This window comes from Plectropomus leopardus, chromosome 24, assembly GCF_026936395.1.
Source record: "Plectropomus leopardus strain MGB_pleo_1.0 chromosome 24, ASM2693639v1, whole genome shotgun sequence".
NCBI classification, from domain to species: domain Eukaryota; kingdom Metazoa; phylum Chordata; class Actinopteri; order Perciformes; family Serranidae; genus Plectropomus; species Plectropomus leopardus.
This window is the reverse complement of record NC_142199.1, coordinates 17,795,277-17,818,974: the sequence shown is the minus strand read 5'-3', so window position 1 is coordinate 17,818,974 and position 23,698 is coordinate 17,795,277. Positions and strand designations below refer to the sequence as shown.

General features: G+C 36.7%; 1 protein-coding gene across 5 annotated transcripts in view; it reads left to right on the top strand.

The window, feature by feature from the left end:
- LOC121963598 (double-stranded RNA-specific editase 1-like) overlaps positions 1 to 22,867 on the top strand; it is a 50,526-nt gene extending 27,659 nt beyond the window's left edge. For all 5 annotated transcript variants that reach the window (XM_088074579.1, XM_088074578.1, XM_088074577.1 and 2 more), the window contains 9 exons: positions 6,731 to 6,805; positions 10,498 to 11,432; positions 13,212 to 13,326; positions 13,762 to 13,930; positions 14,855 to 15,009; positions 16,081 to 16,249; positions 18,755 to 18,936; positions 19,022 to 19,200; positions 20,080 to 22,867. In XM_088074579.1, coding sequence (XP_087930705.1) covers positions 6,802 to 6,805; positions 10,498 to 11,432; positions 13,212 to 13,326; positions 13,762 to 13,930; positions 14,855 to 15,009; positions 16,081 to 16,249; positions 18,755 to 18,936; positions 19,022 to 19,200; positions 20,080 to 20,256 — 2,085 coding nt within the window. In that variant the 5' untranslated portion in view covers positions 6,731 to 6,801 and the 3' untranslated portion in view covers positions 20,257 to 22,867. The remainder of the gene's footprint in view (positions 1 to 6,730; positions 6,806 to 10,497; positions 11,433 to 13,211; positions 13,327 to 13,761; positions 13,931 to 14,854; positions 15,010 to 16,080; positions 16,250 to 18,754; positions 18,937 to 19,021; positions 19,201 to 20,079) is intronic.
- Positions 22,868 to 23,698: the final 831 nt, after the last annotated feature.

The window sequence follows — 23,698 nt, the reverse complement described above, 5'->3', positions numbered from 1 at the left end:
TGGTATATTTGTCAATATATCGTCATAAATGTGGGCGCTCCTCTATTAAGCTTGTTGTATGTAGTGCACAGCACGCACCAACATAGCTTCAGTTTTTTCTGGTATCACTGTATTGCAGTATACCAGCACATTTTGAACTATCAATGGTATATTTGTCAATATATCATCATAAATGTGGGCGCTCCTCTATTAAGCTCGTTGTATGTAGTGCACAGCATGCACCATCAGAGCTTGGCTTCAGTTTTTTCTGGTATCGCTGTATTGCAGTATACCAGCATATTTTGAAATATCGATGGTATATTTGTCAATGTTGTCATAAATGTGGGCGCTCCTCTATTAAGCTCGTTGTATGTAGTGCACAGCATGCACCAACAGAGCTTGGCCTCAGTTTTTTTCTGGTATCACTGTATTGCAGTATACCAGCATATTTTGAAATATCGATGGTATATTTGTCAATATTGTCATAAATGTGGGCGCTTCTCTATTAAGCTCGTTGTTTGTAATGCACAGCATGCACATCAGAGCTTGGCCTCAGTTTTTTTCTGGTATCACTGTATTGCAGTATACAGCAGATTTTGAAATATCGATGGTATATTTGTCAATATTGTCATAAATGTGGGCGCTCCTCTATTAAGCTCGTTGTATGTAATGCACAGCATGCACCATCAGAGCTTGGCCTCAGTTTTTTTTCTGGTGGAACAGGCAGCTGACCTTAAAGACACAGTGTCACAGTTACAGGACTGTAAGACTTAGGTGGTATCAAAGTATTACAGAATACCAGCGTATTTTTGAATCCTGACGGCAGCAACAAGAAAAAGAAAAACACAAAAAAAGAGGAAAAAAAACAAGAAAGCAAAAAAGCAAACAAACAATAAAGCATAACAAGAAAATGGCCTTTAATAAATAAATAGATAAATAATAATAATAAAAACGAATAAATAATAATAATAAATAAATAAATCTAATGTATAATTTATAAAGTTCTCTGGAAAATTTCCCTAGCTTTCTTAAAAAAAAAATCTAAATCTTCGAATTTCTTGCGCTATTAATTTAAAAAAGGAAAGGAAAAAGCAAACAAACAATAAAACATAGCAAGAAAATGACCTTAAAAAGATAAGTAATAATAATAATAATGAAAATAAATAAATAAATAAATAATATAAAAATACAAGAAAATTTCCAGAAAAAGCACACAAAAAACAACACACAAAAAAAAGGTTACCAAAAAGAGGGATAATAATATTAGCTATTATTTAAAAAAGGAGGGCTATCCTAAATAAAATCATAATCATAATTCTTATACTTGTATATTTAAAATTATGTTATATAATAATAATAATAATAATAATAATAATAATAATAATAATAATAAATAATAATAATAAATAATAAATAAAATAATATTAATAATAATAAAAAATATATATTATAATGATGTTTTTTTTCTTTATTTTATTTATTTATTTATTTATTGCTTGTTTTCAGGTCAATTTTTCCTAAATTTTCTTACTAATTTCTCACTAATTTCTGGGCCCTTTCTTTTTAAATAGCTCACTATCTTCTTCCCTTGTCTTTGAAAGGAGTCCAGCCTTTTTTTTTCAAAGAATTAATAACAACTTTATTCTATATGACACCTGATTTTCCCCCGTGGCGTCTCTTACCTATCTTTAAATGTACACAGCATCAGCGTGCAGTTGTTTTCGGGGTTGCTGCGATGCACGATCAGAGGCAGCAGCGTGTCACAGGGGGTGGGAGGTTGGCAGCGTAAATAGATTTTTTATTTATTTGCTGCTGCTTGTCTGATAAATGACACGCATGGTTGACCGCGGATTCCTTTCCTCGCCGGCTGCGTGTCTCCACAATCTCATTTTCTTTCCAATTTTGTTTGATACCGCTTTGCATTAATGCATGTGCAAATATATATGAAGCAGTGCATGTGAAAAACAATCTGAATCAGATCAGTGTGCAGCTACAGAAGCTGTATATATGTGATGCAGACAGTCTGTGATGAGGTAAACAAGCTTTGTGAAGTAATACAATATTCAAACCCTCCAACGTTTCCGTGACAACAAGCCTCCCTGATAACTACATTTGTTGACATTTGGCGTCCTCTCAGTTCATTTTCCTCCTCCATTATCTTGAGAAAGGCAAACCTAAGCCCTGCTCTCCTTCCACCCGTCGCACAGTAGAGCCCGAGCGGCCCTGATAACATTGTCATTTCTAAATGTTCGGAGGCACGCAGCTGAGCAGCAGCAGGGCAGGCGGCCGTATCTGTGAAGCCCTTCCTGTCAATCCCTTCGGCTCGTGGTTCGCTCTGTTCTTCCTCCAAAGGAAAGCTGATGAGTCATTTTATTGGGCTGATTTGAGTTGTTTTTATTTGTAGCAAATAGTGAATCAACAAATGGATTTCCTCAAGAGACATAAACAGCCTCGCAGAATTTGGCGTAAAAAAAATTAGATGTTTACGAAGGAGTTTTAGGGAAAGATTTTGAAAAAATTTTGAGGCGAGAGTAAAGTGGTAATATTTTTGAGAGAAAAGTCGTAATATTACAAGAATAGTCGTACTTTTGCAAGACAAAAAGTTGTAATTTTCTGAGAATAAAATTGTAATTTTATGAGATTAAATTTCAGTGTGAAGAAGTCATTTTACAAGAAAAAAGTCATGTTTTTACAAGAAAAAGTCATAATTTTACAAGAAAAAAAAGTCATAATTTTGCAAGAAAAAAGTTAGAATTTTACAAGAAAAAAGTCATATTTCTATTAGATAAAAGTCATACCTTTACAAGAAAAAAAATCATATTTTTATTAGAAAAAGTCATAATTTTACAAGAAAAAGTCATAATTTTATGAGAAAAAAGTCATAATTTTACAAGGAAAAAGCCATAATTTTACGCGAAGAAAGTCATAATTTAACAAGAAAAAAGTCATAATTTTACAAGAATAAAGTCATAATTTTATGAGAAAAAACTCATTATTTTACAAGAAAAAACTCATTATTTTACAAGAAAAAGGTCATAATTTTACAAGGAAAAGTTTATAATTTTACCAGAATAAAGTCATAATTTTATGACAAAAAAGTCATAATTTTATGACAAAAAAGTCATAATTTTACAAAAAAGTCATAATTTGACAGTGTGTGAATGTGAAACAGTTTTATGTTTGTCGAGTCACGAAATAATGACGTCGTCTTGGATTTAGAGACCGTAAACAGGTGGTGCAGATTACAGAGTGGGAGCAGACAGGAAGGGTCCGATGATTATCTCTCACTGATGTGAAAGGAACAATATAGAGAAAAAGTGTTAAAAAAAAGCTCCGTTATACCAACAGAACCTGTCAGTTTAAGACATTAAATCCTTGATTTACCACAGGACCTTACTGGACTGCGTCATCTTTAGTCTAGTATTAAACTGATGACATTAAATCTACTTAATTACTTAAAATTGGAAATTTCCAGAGAGTTATATCTCTTATTATCATAATTAAATATTATTTATCATGGAAGCCTCCTTATTTATTTGTAAATTATTTTGCAGAATTATTATAATTTTTTATGCATTTGTTTCAGGCCATTTATCTATTTTTGTATTTTTATAGTTTTATTTTGCTAATTTTAACGTAATTTTATTCTTTTTTTTTCCTTTATTAATTTCTGTATAATTCCCGCACTATTCCCTCATTGCCCCATGTTTTTGACAGAAATTAATTAATTAAATAATTCCTCAAGTTTCAAAGGGTTAAAGCTCACCTTGTTTGCTAAAATACCTGACCCATGTATTTTTTAAATATGGAATCATTTCGGGAAAAAAATGTTTAAATTTATTGTTTTCTTTGAAAATATAGAGGAGTGATGAAGAATCAGTCCGGCTGCGGTCCGTCAGGATGAGAAGTCAGGGTTGGTCTTAAAAAAATGAGAAGTGAAACCTCACAGCCTTCATCTCTGTAAATCGACAGTAATTATTGCCGTCTCAGTCTGTTCTGCGGTCTCAGTTTGTTTATTTATGTCCGGGGACGTAGCGCTGAGTGACACTTTCCTGATTACGCTGGAGAAAATAACGGCAGCTCAGTGTCTCTTATCAGCCCCGGAGACGAGTACCTCTGTTTGACAGGAGTAGCTTAGGGCAGGTGGAGGCGGAGGCGGAGGCGGAGGCGGAGGCGGAGGCGGAGGGGACTTGCTGCAGGGGAGAATAAGTTAGCTGATGACTTGCGACAAATGAGAAAGTCAGGCTGTTGATGGAGCGATCACTGATTGGTTCGAGCAGGAAAATTTGTTATATTTGTTATAAAAATGTTGCCTGCAATGTTACGGTAAAAGTAGTTGTTCCACTTTGTGCAAGATACTGAACCCCAACTTGCTCCTGATGGCTGTTCTAAAGTCCTAGAAATGTGCTAGAAAAATAGAAATGTCCTCAAATTCAACCAGCATCCTTAAATTCTCGAAATATCCTAAAATCCTCGAAGTGTGCTAAATGTCCTAAATTTCTACAAACATCCCTAAATCTTCAAATTGTCCTAAAATTCTTGAAATTTTACGAACATACTAAAATCCTAGAAATGTTCTTAAATCCTAGAAATGTTTTAAAGTCCTAGAAATGTGCTAAAATTCTACAAACATCCTTAAATCTTCGAAATGTCCTAAATTTCTACAAACATCCTTAAACCTTCGAAATGTCCTAAAATCCATGATATGTGCTAAAGTAATAGAAAATATCCTAAAATTCTACAAACATCCTTAAATCCTAGATATGTCCTAAACTCCTGGAAATGGACTAAAGTACTAGAAATGTCCTAAATTCCTACAAACATCCTTAAATCTTTGAAATGTCCTAAAATCCAAGAAATGTGCTAAAGGAATAGAAAATATCCTTAAATCCTAGAAATGTCCTAAACTCCTAGAAATGGCCTAAAGTACTAGAAATGTCCTAAATTTCTACAAACATCCTTAAAGCTTCGAAACCCAGGAAATGTGCTAAAGGAATAGAAAATATCCTAAAATTCTACAAACATCCTTAAATCCTAGAAATGTCCTAAACTACCAGAAATATCCTAAAATCCTAGAAATGTGCTAAAGTACTAGAAACGTCCTAAAATCCTAGAAATGTGCTAAAGTAGTAGAAATGTCCTCAAATCCTAGAAATGTGCTAAAGTACTAGAAATGTCCTCAAATCCTAGAAATGTGCTAAAGTACTAGAAATGTCCGAACAAACATCCTTAAATCTCCGAAATGTCTTAAAATCCAAAAAATGTACTAGAAATAATCCTAAAATTCTACAAACATCCTTAAATCCTAGAAATATCCTAAAGTCCTAAAAACCACCTAAAAATTTAAAAATGTCCTGAAATCCTGGAAACCACCGCTGCAATGTGATGTGACGCATTTTGGTCGAGTGACTCCCGCTACGTACGTTCTACCGTTTTTTCCGACTTCTTGTGCATCGAAAGGACTGACAGAACATCATATACTTGTATTTTTTTTTTTTTACTATTTTTTCAGATTTCTATCACTTTGACTGTGATGACTGCTTCACGTTTTTTACCTCTCGTCTCCTGAACGATGTGAAATCGATTAAAGCCCAAACACTCGGAAAAAAGTTTTAACTTTTCAGCATGTTGTGTGGAATGAATAAAAAGCTGTTAGAATATGAAGGTTAGTCAGATGTATCAGTCTCAAAAGGCTGCTCAGACAGGTGGTGTCTGCTGAATGTTAATGTTTTCAACAGCAACTCTCTTTCACCTGACACTTTTAATGTTTGTCTTTAAGAAAGCATACTTCGGTTTGCACTTTTCTCTGTTTGCTGTTCCTTTTATTATGGAAATGTTTGTCTTTTTGGAATTGTCTGAAATTTTTATTCATGATTTAAACATAGGCTTGTAGCAGAAAGGGGCAAAAGGACAAATAATGAAAAGAAAGGAAGGTTGGGAGTAATGAGGACAACCTGTGAAAAAGGAACGTTGTAAGTGATTTCGGCGTCGAATACCGACGCCAAGATCCACCTTTTTTTTTTTACACTTTTATCCCCAAGAAGACATAACTGAAGGGGGTGTGATGTTTTGTTTTTCTAAACTTAACCTTGTGCTTTTGTTGCCGAACCCTAACCTTGTGCTTTTGTTGCCGAACCCTAACTTGTGCTTTTGTTGCCAAAACCTAACTTGTGCTTTTGTTGCCGAACCCTAACCATGTGCTTTTGTTGCCAAACCCTAACTGTGTGCTTTTGTTGCCAAACCCTAACTTGTGCTTTTGTTGCCGAACCCTAACCATGTGCTTTTGTTGCCAAACCCTAACTTGTGCTATTGTTGCTGAACCCTAACTTGTGCTTTCATTGCCGAACCCTAACCTTGTGCTTTTGTTGCCAAAACCTAACGTGCTTTTGTTGCCAAACCCTAACCATGTGCTTTTGTTGCCAAACCCTAACTTTGGCTTTTGTCGCCAAACCCTAACCATGTGCTTTTGTTGCCAAACTCTAACTTGTGCTATTGTTGCTGAACCTTACCTTGTGCTTTCGTTGCCGAACCCTAACCATGAGCTTTTGTTGCCGAACCCTAACCATGTGCTTTTGTTGCCAAATCCTAACTTGTGCTTATGTCAACACCCTGGCATTGGATAATATTTAGATGTGGAAGTCAACTGGAAAAGCGGCTGTATGTGATGGACGAGAACGCATTTGCAGCACGGATCACTTCTTCGATAAAAGTACCCTCCGTCTGAACTTTGTCCACTCTCTGTTTCCTCCAGGTCGAGTGGGAGACCGGCCTACTCGAAACCAACAGAGGCTGCTCACCGCAGAGGGGGACGAAGTCAAAAGCATGAGTGAGTCCATTTATCCGGTCTAAGTAAGGCATTGAGTTCTGATCTGATCCATAAGCATTTTCTCAAGCCTTCCTAACTCCAAGTGTAGATGAATGTTTAATTAACTGAATTATGGATCCCAGTTAATGCCGAGGTTGTGCCTGACCTACGTGCATATGTAAAGGAAGTAGAGAATTGTGAGCTTAAATATCTCTGGTGCATTGTATTCCTCTCAGACTGTCCTTGAAAATGTACCATCCAATTCCCTTTGGCCAGCCCAGGAGGCCGGATCGGAACTTAATCCCAGGGTCAGGGTGTATCTACTGTGAGATTACAGTCTATTCTGATGGCAAATTCTAAGCTTGTCCCCTTGCTCTCAACAAAAAAAGCTCCTTAAAGCCCCCCTGAGAACCACCTTTGGATTCAGAATGAAGGTCTATTTCAGCCCTAAAACCACCTGACCCATGATAAGCCTCGATAGGATTTTGTGGAAAAGATGGATCTAGCGAGGGTTCTAAGTGGAGACTATATGCAGGTTTAAGGAAATCAAATTAGCGCAAAGCTTTTCTCTCATCTGACACCATTTATGTGTCTGTTTTTGGTTCTGAAAACTGATTTGAGGGGAAAGGATGTGTTTTTTGTAGTTTGGCTATTTATTTTTCAAAAATGATACGATCAAGCTTCAATCTGAGCGAATCTGGCTGTCAGTCCTGGTAGGCCGAAAGGACTCTGAGGACATAATAGCCAATTTAGCATCCTGACTTGGCCTCCTGATGCTTTTGCTCCAAACACTAACTGACGGACCTCTTTAACCCTTTGAAACCCTTTGATTTCTTTCAGACACGATAGGCAATGAGCAACAAAGAGAAGAAATGACCCCAAAAGTTAAAAAAAAAAATTGGTATAAAGTACAAGAATATTAACAGAAAATTTGCAAAAGAGCAAAGAAAAAAGTGTTTAAATATAAAAAGAGTATTTTTGTTTTCAACCAAAGTTTTCAAATTTCTTGCAATTTGTATTGTTGTATTGTATTGTACATATTTCATACCTTGTTTGACACGAAATGACCCAAGGTATAAGAAAATTACCGGAAATTTAGCAAGACAGCAAAAAACAAAGAAATGACTTGAAAAAGTGCTTAAAAATTACAATAATTCTATAACATATTTTATATATGTTATCATTGTTGTTATTATGAATATAAATTTTCCCTTGCTTTTTTCTTTTTTTCCCCTAAACATTTTTCCCAATTTTTTTTTTTTTTTTTTTTTTTTGAATAATTTCTTGCAATTTGTGGAATATTTGTTTCCAAGGCGCTCTGGAAAAAAAAAAAAGAAAAAAAGCTTGACAATTATAATAATTCTCTAAAATATTGTATATATGTAAATGTGATTATTGTGAATATAATTTGGCTTTTCTTTTTTTCCCCCTAGACATTTATTTGGAAAAAAAAAAGAAATTCTTCTAATTTCTGACCTTTTCTGAAAGAAATTACTTATGAAATGTGTCACGCAGCACAAAAAAAAAAAAAGATGTCAGCCCGGGTTTGAAAGGGTTAAATGCATCTTTATTTGCGTTCATGCAGCAGTAATCCTGGCCCTTTTCTGTGTAAGCCAAAGTGAAACCAGTCGGGAGAACACGTGGATTATGCCCGACTGTGCAGTGAGAGTCGCTTGCAGACTTGATGTTGGAAGCGCTCAAGGTTATTCAAGGGTTGTTTGCTAAAAAAAAAATACAAATATTTGATGCCTGGTATCACATTTAGCTCTGATTTAACAATTGGACATATCAGAGAACATTTATTATAGACAGTTGACCTTGCAGTTGGAGGCGTCGGAGTATTGTTGCTGGCTGAGCCGCAGCACTCTCTGTTTTAGTGGAGCAACAATGACAATATGTTCCCTCTTCCCCTACAGACCTATAATCATTCTTCCCCTTCTTGTTGCTCGGGGCATTATCTGCTATTGTGCTTTTCATGTTTGATTTCCGGCCCCCTCTCGCATGCTTGTTATTTACTTTGCCTACAGTCGTCAGCTGGCTGCAACTGGCTCTGCAAAAACAACCCATATTAGTCCACTTTATTACCAGAAATGTAGACAAATTGCACTTTTTGTGCATGCACAATGCACTTAAAGGGATAGTTCAGATTTTTTCGAAGTGGGGTTGTATGTACATATCCATCAATAGTATATTAAATATTGTGCATTGTAAGCACAATAAGTTTTGAGAAGCAGGCTGGAGTCCAATACGTAAGCGAAGCAATGCACTGCTGTGGATGGGGTCCAGCGAGAAAACACATTCAAATGTTTTGAAACCTGTTCAGATTGGTTTGATTTCTGTCAGACTTTGCAAGAAATGTCCCATAAATTGCAAGGAATAAGTAAAAGTTGACAAGAAAATTTTTCTTTTTTAAAAAAAAAAAGACAACTACAAGGCTTTTGGAATGGCTTTTTTTATGGCATTGTCATATTTGATCTTTACAACACGGGTTTTGTCAGGGAGGCAAAAAAAAGGTGGAAAACTGTTGAGAAAACTACGCTTATAATTTTACATTTAAAATTACTCTACAGAAACAAATAATGTTAATATTATAATTTAGCTGAATATTTTAGCTCTTTTTCTCCAGGTAATTTTCCTCATTTTTTTTTTTTTTTTTTCACTTCGTTTCAGGTCATTTTTATGTAAGATTTTACTGATATCTTACAATTTTTTGGGCCATTTCTTGAGTTTCTCATTGTCTTTTTTTAAGGGTTTAACTACCTAAGAAATATAACCTAAAATGTTAGTTTAAGTGTACGCTTTGTTGAGAGTATTTTCATCGCTTATTGTGTTATTGTGTGACTTTGGGGTTTAAAACAGTTAGTTTATTACCTTAGCCTAACAAATTTTGGGTACTAACCGGGAACCAGATCCAAAATGGAAGCTGGTTATTGGAACCCACCCCTACAGTTGGCTGATTTGCATCCAATTCAGTACGTTATACATCCTGAAAACACTCCATAGCAGTGCCTACTTAATAATCAGGTGCTTTTTTGTGTTTGTAGTCCAACGTTTTATCGTAAAATTGCTTGTTTTCTGTCTGATATGACCTTATTTAACCAATTCTGAAAGTTAATATGATTTCTCTGGTATTTTCCTTCAGGCTCAGTTGAAGTACAGAATTATTTTTGGGAAAAGTTGACCACCTTGTTTGCACCCCCCATCTTTCCCCACAACCCCCTCTAAACCTACAATTTATAGAATTGTCTTCTGTCCTGAGCACCGAAAGGAGTAACCTATCGAGCTTTTGCTGGAGGATGTTATAAATGGAAATTTACATTAAGTTCCATCGGCTTTGTTAACAGGGCCTGGTGATATGTGTTCCCAAAACTTAGAAGGTCAATCAGAAAAATGTATTTTGTATATCTAGCTGCAAAGAATATTTGCTTTTGAAGCTAATTAAGATTTTGGTCAGCCAGTAGTGAAAGTTGACAAATTTCATTGCTTAAACAATAATTTTAACGAAATGTTCTATTGCTGTACAATAATGTGTTTAGAATCGACGTGAACCACTGTTTTTTCTGCCGTGTTTTCATAATGTCAGCACATACGTATTAATAGCGGAACACACATCACTTGTTCAGTTGCAAAGAAAGGTAAAGGAATCTCTAAATTTTACATTTACAAGATCCTGCAACGAAGGCATTGTAAGTTACTCTTTCTGGGCACCGCAGGTTCATGCAGCACAGATGTTAAGGAAAATCGGAACTTGGACAACCTCTTCTCCAAAGAGGGGGTCGCAGCTGAGGCTGCTCAACTCCCCAATGGGAGTGCTGGGGGTGGGAGGAAACGTCCCTTAGAGGAGGGCAATAACGGGCATGCACATTCCAAGTACAAGCCCAAGAAGCGTAAGAAAGTCCCCAGGCCCATTCTGCCCAAGAATGCCCTAATGCAGCTGAATGAGATCAAGCCAGGACTGCAGTACAAACTGCTCTCTCAGACCGGGCCAGTCCATGCCCCTGTCTTTGTGATGACTGTGGAGGTCAATGGGCAGCTCTTCGAAGGTTCAGGTCCTACCAAGAAGAAGGCCAAGCTGAACGCAGCAGAGAAGGCCCTGCGCTCCTTCGTCCAGTTCCCCAATGCGTCTGAAGCCCATATGGCCATGGGCCGGACTCTGTCCGTCCACACGGACTTCACCTCGGACCAGGCCGACTTTCCGGACATGCTTTTTAATGCCTTTGAGACATCCCCTCATGTAGATGACCCCTTTTACCTCGCATCCAACAGCAATGGTTCCTTCAGCTCATTGGGAATAGAGTACCCATTGCTACCCTCCCCTATCCCAAACTTGGTCCAGGCCCCCTTACCTCCAGCCCCTTCCGCCTTCCTCCCCCCTACAAGTGGCAAGAATCCTGTCATGATCCTCAACGAGATGCGGCCAGGCCTCAAGTATGACTTTGTGTCAGAGAGCGGGGAGAGCCATGCCAAGAACTTTGTCATGTCAGTGACGGTAGATGCTCAGAATTTCCAGGGTTCTGGGCGAAACAAGAAGCTGGCCAAGGCCCGAGCGGCTCAGGCTGCTCTGTCCGCTCTGTTTAACATGCAGCTGGACCAGGCTCCATCCAGAAAACCTATACCCAGAGAGGGACTGCAGCTTCACCTGCCACAGGTAAGCATCGACAAAGGTAAATGACTATTGAAAGGCCCCCGTTGCTTTACCGTTTTCAGCTTGTCTTGTGAAAGATATGAAGTGAGAAACAACCAACCAGGTCAACATGCCACATAGAAGTTGTTTACAGTAAGACACCAATTCACTTGGGGGACACCAAAGACAGATCCATGCTGTTAGTGGGTATTAAAACATGTGAAGGTACCTGTAAGAATTGCATTTTTTGGCACAGTACTAAGACTCACTTGGAATCTGGCAGACGGCAGACCAGCGACACCTCCCGGAAGGCAAGGGGGGAAAAAGACATTCATTCATAAATTCACACAGTTTAAAATATTCCACAGATTACACCACTCTAATGATAAACTGGCCAAAATTTACCCAACAAAAATCCCTCAAGATTTTCTCAAGCTACCATGTTCACAAGAACTACACTGATGAGGTAACAGCGACCTTTGGCCACTAAAATCGAATCATTTCATCACTGAGTCCAAGTGAACGTTTGTGCTAAATTTGATAAAAATTTAAAAAAAAAAAACCTCAAGATTTTCTTGAGATGTCATGTTCACAAGAACAAGACTGATGAGGTCACAGCGACCTTTGACCACCAAAATCGAATCATTTAATTATTGAGTCCAAGTGAACGTTTGCGCCAAATTTGAAAAAAAATAAAAAAAGGCCTTAAGGATTTCTTGAGATAACATGTTCACAAGAACAAGACTGATGAGGTCACAGCGACCTTTGACCACCAAAATCGAATCATTTAATTATTGAGTCCAAGTGAACGTTTGCGCCAAATTTGAAAAAAAAAAATGCCTCAAGATTTTCATGAGATAACACATTCACAAGAACAAGACAGAAAAGGTCACCTCTGACTACTAAAATGTAATTATTTTATCAAGTGGATGTTTGTGCCCACATTGAAAAAGTTCAAAAGTTTTTTTTAAAGTTTTCTTTTCAGATAATGTATTCGCAAGAATGACATGGTCAAAGTAACCTTTGTTCACCAAATTCAAATCAGTTCATCACTTAGTCCAAGTGAACGTTTGTGCCAAAGTTGAAAAAATTCCTTTCTTGGAGATAATTTGTTCACAAAAATTAGACGGCAAAGGTCACAGTGACCTTTGACGACAAAATTCGAATGAGTTCATTGTCGAGTCCAAGGAAATTTGATGGATTGATGGACGGAAGGACGAATGGAAACTCGTGTCATTTTTTCTTGCTCTCTTTCTTATCCAAACACGAAGATACTTAGTCAAATCTGCCAAAGACTAATTTCACAATTTGGCATGCTGCAAACACATCCACATCAGATCTCTGTGGTCCAACCAAAGACTCGACAAATGTCACCGCTCGTGACCAAACCTGACAAAGTGTGATTTGCAGATGGAGACGGCTTCAGGAGAGACAAGCTCAGTACACCGGGAATCTATTTACACATAAACTAATCCCCGTCTGTAATCCCTGCACGCCGATAACGACGCCGCTATCTTAATTACCATCACCCTTTGAGTGCTATTCAAACACTGCTGTTCATTATAGCAGGCTTTTTTCCCCGAGTCGCTCACAGAGCAGTCAGTGGAGCAGAGGATTTGACTGTTTTAAGCCGCTCAGATCCCTGCCTGTCATTCACACCGGGGGCCGCATTCCTAATTGAAATATTCAGTAATAGTCTGAGCGCAGATAAGAAGAGCTTTCACTTTCTTTTCATCACTCGTCCGTATTGTTGTCGTTTCGTTTTTGAAACATAAAATCTAATGCTCCAAACATTTGCCTCAGGTCCTGGCAGACGCCGTCTCTCGCCTGGTGGTCGACAAGTTCAGCGAGCTGACGGACAACTTCGCGTCTCCGCACGCCAGACGGAAAGTGTTGGCGGGGGTCGTCATGACAACAGGTGATTTTGTTTTATCAATCAAATACTGTAAAACTTAAAATATAAGTCGGGGGTGGTGACACATTTTGACAAATAAAGGTTCTTTAGAGTTCTTTAGATGTATATAAATAAAAAAGGGGGTTGTCAGCTACCTGCTGGAGGTAGCTGCGTAAAAAAAAAGGCATACAAATATGTCAATTTTTTACTCATTTTTTTGCAGTTTGTGGGACATTTCATGCCAAGAAATCAAACCAATTTGCTTTATAATTCAAAAATGTAAATAATTCTGAAAGGCACCTGAAGGCAGCACAATGGAAGCGATGTCATTATTATTGTATCATTCATTATTTTATATTTTTTTGAGATTTCGTCTAGATTTAGTCGAGTTTTGTGAATCAGAGGACTCCAGATTCAAATTCTTCTCCAGACTTCTGTCTTCATTCCTCTGTTGGACAGGGACTGATGTGAAGGAGGCGCAGGTCATCTGCGTGTCCACAGGGACAAAGTGCATCAACGGGGAGTACATGAGCGACAGAGGTTTGGCCCTCAACGACTGCCACGCTGAGATTGTGGCCCGACGCTCGCTCATCAGGTTCCTGTATTCGCAGCTGGAGCACTTCCTCAGGTGAGTCACAGCTGGATTCTGTGTCCTTATTATTCACAAATATTCACTAACCAGCGTTCCCACGGTCATGGAAAACCTGGAAAAAGCCATGGAATTCCACAATCACATTTTACAAGCCTGGAAAAGTCATGAAACTGTTTAAATTATTGAAATGTTAAGTAATGGAAATGTGTTGTGTTGTAATTAATGAAATGACATTAATGTAACATAACAGGGAAATTACTTTTAGTAGTTTGTCATGGCACGTCAAATTATTTTTTAACTCCCTTTGGCTTTTTTTTTTTTTTTTTTTTTTTTGGTCTTTGCGGGTTTGGAAGGCAAAATAAATATACGTTTCTTGAATCATTTTTGGTATTTTTTTTATCTTCTTAATTTCTGTCTTTTCATATTTTTTTTGTTTTTTGTTTTTGCTTTTAATCTTTGTGATTTTTATTATATGTATGTATATTATATTTATTATTTTATTATATATATATATTTTTTTATAAATCTGGAATTTTAAAAAAAATTCTTTTTCTAATTTCTATCAGTTTTATAGAATTTTATGTTCTTCTTTTTTGTTTTTAAATTATGGCAATTTTTTACAAAAATCTTCTTTATTTTTCTTTGTTTAATATTATTATTATTTATTTTAAATTGATTGAAGAACTTAAAAAATTTAGGCTTTTTGTTTTAGAAAAAAAAAAAACATTTTCAAGGCATTTTTTCTATAAAAAAATCACCAAAATTACACCATTAATCACAGCCAGAAACAGTAAAAACAAGAAAAAAAATCTAATTTCTGACAGTTGTTGAACACCTCATGTGGGGAGTTCAAATCTTATATCTTTGGGGGGAAAAAAATAATATAAATTTTGAAATTTTGTCCATTAAAATGTGTGTGTTCACGCTGTGTAAGATCACTTAATGTGTGTGTGTGTGCAGTAACCAGGAGGAGGAGCAGCAGAAATCCATCTTTATGAGGTGTGACAACAGACAAGGCTTCAGACTGAAGGACAACGTCCAGTTCCACCTGTACATCAGCACGTCCCCCTGCGGAGACGCTCGCATCTTCTCTCCTCATGAGGCCGGAGTGGAGGGTGAGCGGATCAATGACAAGAACGGAGACTTTGGTCACACCAATGTTCCTTAAATTAGCGAGAAAATATTCCTTAAATATAATTATTTTTGCTTACGATATGATCCTTGGTCCTTGTTCTTGTCTTTAAATTTTAAAACGGGTTTGGAAGGATATTTTTTTTTAACATGTTCTTTTTTCTTTTTCTAAATTTTTGGTGATTTTTATAGATTTTATAGAAATCTTTAAAAAAAAATTGGAAAATTATTTTTAACAACACAGGTTTGGAAGGATAACCAAGGATTCTTTTTCTTTTTTTAAATTGTTTTACTATTTCTATAGTAAACAGAAAACATTAAAAAAAATAACCTGGTGATTTTTTGAAATTTTTTTCATATGGAAAAATGTTTTCTTTAAAAAGTTTTGGTGAACTTTTTCTTTTTCTATTGGCAATTTTTAAAGTTGTTTTTCTTTCTTTTTTTCTTTTTTTTACATTGGCAATGTTTTAATAAAAACACAGGTTTGAAAGGATATTTTCTTTTGAAAATTAAAAATTAAAAACTCCTTTTTCTGATTTTTGGCAATTTTACATAAAAAACATAAAACAAAACATTTATTTTTTTTTTAAATCGACAACATTTTTTCCTTAAATCTAAAAAGTAATTTGGAGATTTATTTTCCTCGATTTCTAACAGGTTTGTTGACTTGTAATGGTTTTTGTGATTTTTTATTTCTTTTCCGCAATGTTTGTCGATTTTTATAGAATGTTTTATTTTAATTGGCTTTTCTTTTTTCTTTTTCTTTTTTAAATTTTGGCGATTTTCACAGAAATCTTTAAAGATTTAGAGATTTTAAAAAATGTTTTCAAAACAAATTTGTCTTTGTGTTCTTTAAAAAAACGAAAATGATTTTTCCTTATTTTTATTTTTTTTGGGCATTTTTTATAGAAAACATAAAAAAAAATTACTTAACATTTTTTTTGTAAAAATCGAAAAAAAATATTTTTTTTCTAAATTTTTCAAACAGATTTGGAAGCATGTTTTCTATTTTTGCGTACAATAAGATTCTGTCCTTGCTTGTCTTCCTGTCTTAGATCAGGGGGACAGACACCCGAACAGAAAAGCCCGAGGACAGCTCCGCACTAAAATAGAGTCTGGTGAGGGAACCATCCCGGTCCGCTCGAGTAACACCATTCAGACGTGGGACGGAGTCCTCCAGGGGGAGAGACTGCTCACCATGTCCTGCAGCGACAAGATAGCCAGGTGTGTGTTGTCTCACTGCCTGTCCACACACCCACTGTCCAGGTTAAAAACTTTATTAGTATCAACATGCTGAGTATAATCAGAATGGGTCTTTTATGCTAAAATAATAAATTCACATTATTCTAGAAATAAAAAAGGATGAATATTTATTGTTAATACCAAATATTTACTGTTATTTCATTATATTTTTGAAGAATAAATTCACTTAGTATGATTTTCAGAATTTCGAACATGTTTTCAAAGTAGCCTAAATATGCATGAAAATTATTGTTAACACTGGTAATATTAATAATTATATTTTCACAGATTTATTACAGTATAAGTTTTTGCCAGTTTTAGCTTCACCATTACAACAAACAGCCATCTGAGAGGCCTATTTTTAAAAAAAAAAATGTTGGATATGTTAAAAAAAAATTATTAAATTTTTTTTTTTTTTTATTGGTCGCTTAAAGGACATAAAATGCAATAAAAAAATGAATTAATAAATTTAAAAAAATAAAAATAGCATTTTTCTGAAAAGGACTTAAAAGATTTAAAAGTATAATAATTCTGTAACATTAAAGCTTTTTTTTCCTTTTATCCCCCTCAAGACATTTTACAGTTTAACTTTTTAAAAAATAAAATAAATAAATAAATAAATAAATAAAAATAAATCTACTAATTTCTTGCAATTTGTGTTAAAAGGTGTGAAAGCAGCACAAGAAAATTATTTCAGGTTTCAGGAGGATTTTTGCCCCTGAGCACCTTGAAATGTCTCTGTGAAGTCAAACCCATAATCAACACACATTTCCTGTAATGTAGCTGCAGAGCATGCCGTCATTTTTTCCCCTGCAGACCCACACGACGCGTTGAAGGATGTCTTTGAACGAAGCAGTAGGAATCCTGATGATTATGTGCATGCGTAAAGAGACTGAATTATCTCGGCGTCGGGCCGCAATCACTCCATCTGTGTGTCGGCTGTCAGCTGCAGGTCTCAGGTGTCATTAGGCCGCCACAGTTTTTGATTAGGCTCTTTGATGAATCTCCGGAAGGCTCTGCGCTCCTCTGAGCTCCGAGCACAATAATCTGGAAAAAAATGCATCTTTGGTTTTTGTTTTTTCTCTGTGGTTTACAAAAAGAGTACCAGAAGACCCGAATCTAGTTAATCTGACCCCTAATAGGATGCCAGGTGGTACCCCCAACCAGGGCCGGCTCTTGGCATATGCGATATAGGTGGTCGCCTAGGGCGCCATCTGCTGGAGGGGCGCCGCCACGCCGCCAGTCCCCCTTGGCCTCGAGGGAAAATAATAATAAAATAATAATAATGGCACCCTCACTTAGTGTTTTCTGTCTAGCAAAATATATATATATTAACATTACAAATAAATAAAGGGTTAGGGCGCCTAGGGCACCAAATTGGGTAGAGCCGGCCCTGCCCCCAACAGTTTTCTATTTTTCAATAAAATTTTTCAATAAAAATAAAGACATTTTACAGATATTTTTAAGTGCCAGTGAAGGATACTCCACTGGTCCTGGCTAAGATTCTAGAAATGGTCGTAAATCAGATCAATGTCCTAAATTTCTAGAAAAGTCCTGACATCCTAGAAATGTCCTAAAATCCTGGAAATGTCCTAAAATCCTGGAAATGTCCTAAAAACCTTGAACAACCCTTAAATCCTATAAATATCCTAAAATCCTAAAAATGTACTTAAATTCTAGAAATATCCTGAAATCCTTGAAATGTACTAAAATCCTAGAAATGTTCTACACTCTGAGAAATGTCCTAAACTCATAGAAATATCTTAAAATCGCAGAAACATAAAGTCTGAGAAATCTTTGAACTGTGTTAAAATCCCAGAAATGTGTAATAATCCTAGAAACATTTTGAAATCTTAAAAACTGTCTTTAAATCTTTGAAATATCCTAAAATCATTGAAGTGTCCTAAAAGGCCAGAAATGGCAGATAATCCCAGAAACGTTTTAAAATCCTAGAAATGTCTTAAAATCCCAGAAATGTCCTAAAATCCTAGAAATTCCCCCAAATCGTAAAATCTTAAAATCTTAAAAACATCTTAAAATTCTGGAAATAACCTCAAATCCCAGAAGTGTTCTATAATCCTGGAAACATCATAATATCTTAAAAACATTTTAAAATCCTAGAATTGTCCTAAAAGGCCAGAAATGTCAGATAATCCTAGAAACGTCCTAAAATCCTAGAAATGTCTTTGAATCTCAGAAATCGTAATTGTAACATCCTAATATCTTAAAAACATCTTAAAATCCTGGAAATATCCTAAAATCACAGATATGTCCTAAAATCACAGATATGTCCTAAAATCACAGATATGTCCTAAAATCACAGAAATGTCCTAAAATCTTGGAATTATCTCAAAATCCTGGAAACACCCTCAAATCTTAGCCTCCTGTCCTTTTTGCAAAGAAAGCAAGTACCTTTACCCTGATCCGTTCACTCGGAGACAATCCGGATGGACCTGCTTGACTAAATCTAGCTCTGTTCCTCTTCAGGTGGAACGTGGTCGGGTTCCAAGGCTCTCTGATGAGCTACTTCACTGAGGCCATCTACTTCTCCAGCATCATTCTGGGCAGCCTGTACCACGCGGACCACCTCTCCAGGGCCATGTACCAGAGGATCACGGAAATCGAGGAGCTACCGCAGTCCTTCATCCTGAACCGACCACTGCTCAGTGGTAAGGAACACGTATTTTAGGAAGCTTTCTTAAAAATCTCGGCCCCTTCAGCCTTGTTTATGTCCGTTGTGACCTGAACCGGCAGGAATCACTAACGCTGAGGCTCGTCAGCCGGGGAAAGCACCAAACTTCAGCATCAACTGGACAGTGGGAGACCAAGGATTGGAGGTGATCAACGCTACCACGGGGAAGGACGATCTGGGTCGACCCTCCAGGCTGTGCAAACACGCTTTGTACAGCCGCTGGATGCGCCTGCACTACAAGGTAACCCTGCTGACACTCAGTGTACCTCACTGTTCTGTAATGTACAGGGCAGAACAGAACGACTGAGTACCCAGTATCGAACAAATACTTGGAAAATGTAGTACACGAAGCTGCCAGGTACTCCCTGTCAAAATAGAGTTTGACTAAGCGACACTAAAAGGACAAAAGTAGTATAAGTACTTACTCGACAGGTAGTTTCCCGTTCGGTTTTTGTGGTCTAGGTCCACTCTTCCGGTTTATTTCAGGTACAGAGGGAAAAAAAGCAGAAAATCCTCTACTGCAGTGGGGGTACTTTCGGTCTCGTCCCTGGAAACATCACGGCCACTGGTGTCCACAAATCCCGTTCTTGGCAACAAAGCCTTTCTCCGAACTCTTTGTCCGTATATATTCTGACGTAAAGAGATACGGACAGCCATCATACTCAAACTGTTCATCCGTGTCGGTGACATTGGCAAAATCTCCAGCCATTTCTTTGATAACGAAATAGTTCTTCTCTGTAAACTACGAACTTCGATCTTCAACTGCCTCACGGCAACACCCAGGGGCGTCCTTACCTTACAGAACGCAGCAGTTGTCGTCGTCAACGTTCAGCACGTTTACCGCTTACTAACTTGTAGAGAATGTGATGTCAAAGATCTACCAGAAGAAGGTCCAATAGCAACTAGCTGAAAGGATGGACCCCGACCAAGCAGGTGTCCCACATACTTCCGCCAATAAATAGATTCTCCGGCGTGTACACTGGGACAAGGACAGTAGTCCAATGAAATGTCCCAATCAAGCCATAACTCCACTTAACTGTGCATGCGAATGTATGAGTGTCCATCCATCATCCAGAACCATCCATGACTATACCAGCTCAGACCTGTCCATGTCTTGTAGCTGTCCTCCACCCTGCGGATCAGAACAGCGAGGCCAAGCAGCTACCACGACGCCAAGCAGGCGGTGGTGGAGTACCACAGTGCCAAGCAGACACTCTTCAGAGCCTTCCACAAAGCCGGACTGGGCGCCTGGGTGAAGAAACCCATAGAGCAGGACCAGTTCGCACTCACCACCTGAGTGACGGAGACAGAAAACACGTCAGACTGCTTTGCTTTACTTTTAGTGGTGGAATCGTTTTCGTCCGGATGATCCGAACTGGACTATGCGTCAGAAGAGAAAGGCACCTAATCCAGATGTCAGAATCCATGGATTTAAAATTCCACCTGCATTTTTACAGCCTTGCGCTCGCCCTCTCAGCCAGCACTACACACGAAAAAGACTATTATTCAGTTATGCAACTTTATACAAATGTAAAGTACTTTCGGAAACCTGTAAACACCATTGTCAGTTCTATTGTTTCTATAGAAATAGCGATATGTTCATTTTGCATGTGTGATTATACCAAATCGATAGGAGTCGTGTATCGTTGAGAATGTCCTTCAAACTGAGTTTTTTTCGACTATGTTGCAGTTCTCGGACTGCAAATTCGAGTTCGTGAAGATCTTCCAATTCAAGCTTCGGAATGACATTAGAAGATCCTAAAGTCCACCTTTCATTTGTAATGCAGCTCTACTCTGATGTGTTTCCCTCGTGGTGCAAACAAAATTAATTTTTAAAAAAAATTGTAGATCAGCATTGTTTTGAAACTGCTGCCGATTTTCAAAACAATGTTTTAAAGGCCGCACTGCAATCTTGCCCAGAAAATACAAATTTTGCCAGAGATGACAAATGATGAAAGAAACAACCAGCATGGCTGACTGTGATAGGCCGACATAGCTGTCAATCCTATTTAAATGATTATGGGAGCGACTTCCTGTGGGATAGAGGAAGTTACAGTAAGCTAGTTCCTAGCATCAACTTTGTATGGATGCTAATCCTGGTATAAAACTCTTTTAGAATTTGCGTCTAATGTCTAACAGAATTAAATGATAAAGTGTTGACATTTTACGTACAAAAGGTCAAGGTAGTAATTGTAGTTTTATTCATTCATTTTCTTTAATATTTGGGCGAACACCATCTCAGCCGTTGGTGGTTGATCCACTTGAGTCATTTAGTTCCGTTTCTTCGAACCATTTAATCCTTTCGGTTTGAAATTTAGTTGGATGAAACAAAACAGAAGTGTTGCAACATTTCAGTGTGTCAAAGTTCCCGCGTCAAAAGTTTAAGAGACTCTTACGTTTTGTTCGACGACATAAAATACATCGATTTTGTGAACTTTGAAGGTTTGTGGTCGCTTAATGTTGTTTGTCTTAACCATTGTACATACTGTATTTTTACTTGTTTTTTTTTTTTAAATTAGTATTATTTTAGGGACTACGGATGAAAATTAGCTCTCAAGCTAACTCGGATACATTTATATTTTTTTAACCCTTTGAAACCTGGAGCAACATCATTTTTTATTTTTATTTATTTATTTTAAATTTTTTCTCGAGTATTTTAACCCTTAAAATGACACAAAAAAATGACCAGTAAGTAATTTGGAAAGAAAATTATAGGGGAAAAAAGAAAGAAATAGGCAAAACTATATTTCTCATTAGAAATATAGTTTTGCCTATTTCTTTTGTTACAGTTACATATTTAAAATTAAGTCACAAAATTATAATTTTTAAGCAATTTTTCCTAGGTCATTTCTTACTTTTAAATTATTTTTTAAACAAAATTTCCAGTAATTTTCTTGTGGGTTTTTTTTCACATTTCCTGCTAACTTTTTGCCTACTTCACATGTTTTTACACATTGTGTCAATTGGCTCAGGTTTCAAAGGGGTTAAATTTAGATTGATGCATGTTGTCCTTTCTTAAATTGATAAATTACAAATTACGAGTTGCTAACAAGCGGTTCAATGAAAAACTAGACGAGCTAAGGAATCCAGCGCTACCAACCATGTTATGCTAGCTTTACTTAGCATTAGCTTTTGACGTCAGGCGACTGCTTTTCAGCTTCTTGTGGTCGTTTGCAACGATTATCTCAGAGAACAAAATGTGAACATATCGTAAATGTTTACCACAGAGTTTATTTTCTGCAATGAAATCCAATGGAAAAATCCAGTAGGCTTCTTTAATGCGGGAACCACGGCGACGTTAGCACCAGTAAAACCTCACCAAAGATAACGTCAGCTTTGATGTTTTATTATTTTCTGTGTTGACTTTTGGTTTTGATTACTGTACTCTGCTTCTACTACTTGTGATTATGTATGAAAAGTTACATTTCATGTTCTGATCTAATCTCTTTATTTTTTTAAAGTGTTGGAAAAAGGCATTTATCTGTACATAAACTTTCAAATATGTTTTTAATTTTCTAAATTCCGCTTTCAAAAGTCCTCAAATCTCCAGCCTCAAAAACACACACAGGGCATATTTAACTTATTTACTTTGAGTTTTTACTTTATATATTTTGAACGTCTGTCCTTCCGCTTCTATTTAATGCAGAAAATGTAACTGTGAGCATGAGCAGACCTGTGCCTGGCTCCAGATTCGGGGCCCTCAGGGTTTTTTTTGGAGGTGCCGACCATTTACGTTTCCAAAGGATATGCACTTCAGGAAGGTATGTCGATTCCCATTCGCACTGTCCGTACAGTTCAGGGCCTGATACATGAGTTCCACCTGTAAAGCATGAAAACTATGAAAATAAAACACGTAGAAACTGAGTCAAGTTACTGAGCTAGAGATTTAATAAAATGCTATTACAGTCGATTTTGTGGTCGTCTTTGGTCGAAGGATTCTGTGCATACGTTAATGTGCAAAAATATACTATATTCATGCAAAGACGAATATGAAAAGCCCCGTTGAACATAATTGCACGGATTGGCTGTCACAGCTGTCAATCATGGTTGAAAATGTCCTTTTTATCGAATAGAAAAATTCATTAAAACCGAACTTATGAGAGCAAACATCAGGGTGATGAGAACTACCTTCAGTGACAGAAACTATCTTTGGGGGCAATTTTTTGGCACGTACTTTGACTTTTTAGTTTGGCATATTAACTAACATGGAGGGGCGGGCTTTATGACCTATACTGCAAACAGACACCAGGGGGCGATCCAGATCTAAAAGCTACAGTTTGGGGGAATATATAATAAATATGTCTATATACAGCCTATGGGACATACCTAAAGCTTTGCAAAACATGCTACAGTTAACCCTTTGAAAGTGGGCAATGAGCAGCTTAATTTGAAATAGTCAAAAAAAATAGCAAGAAATTAGCTAAGGAAGAAAAGGAAAAAAAAAAAAAAATCCATAAAATAAAATATAAAACGACTTCAAGAAAGTGCCAAAAAATAGACTTTTTTATGTGTCTGTAACAGAATTTGAAATCTATAATTGCGAAAATCTTCAGTGTAGTTTGTCTCGTTTTTTATTTCTATTTAATTTTTTTTTTGTTTTTCAGACAAATACCTGTAGCCCAAGAAAAGTGCTATTGATCCGGATGTTCAAGAAGTTTTTTTTGTTTTTTTTCTTACTATTTTTTCAAATTTTCTTGATATTTTTAATACTTAGCCTACTAGTATCTTAACGTCACACC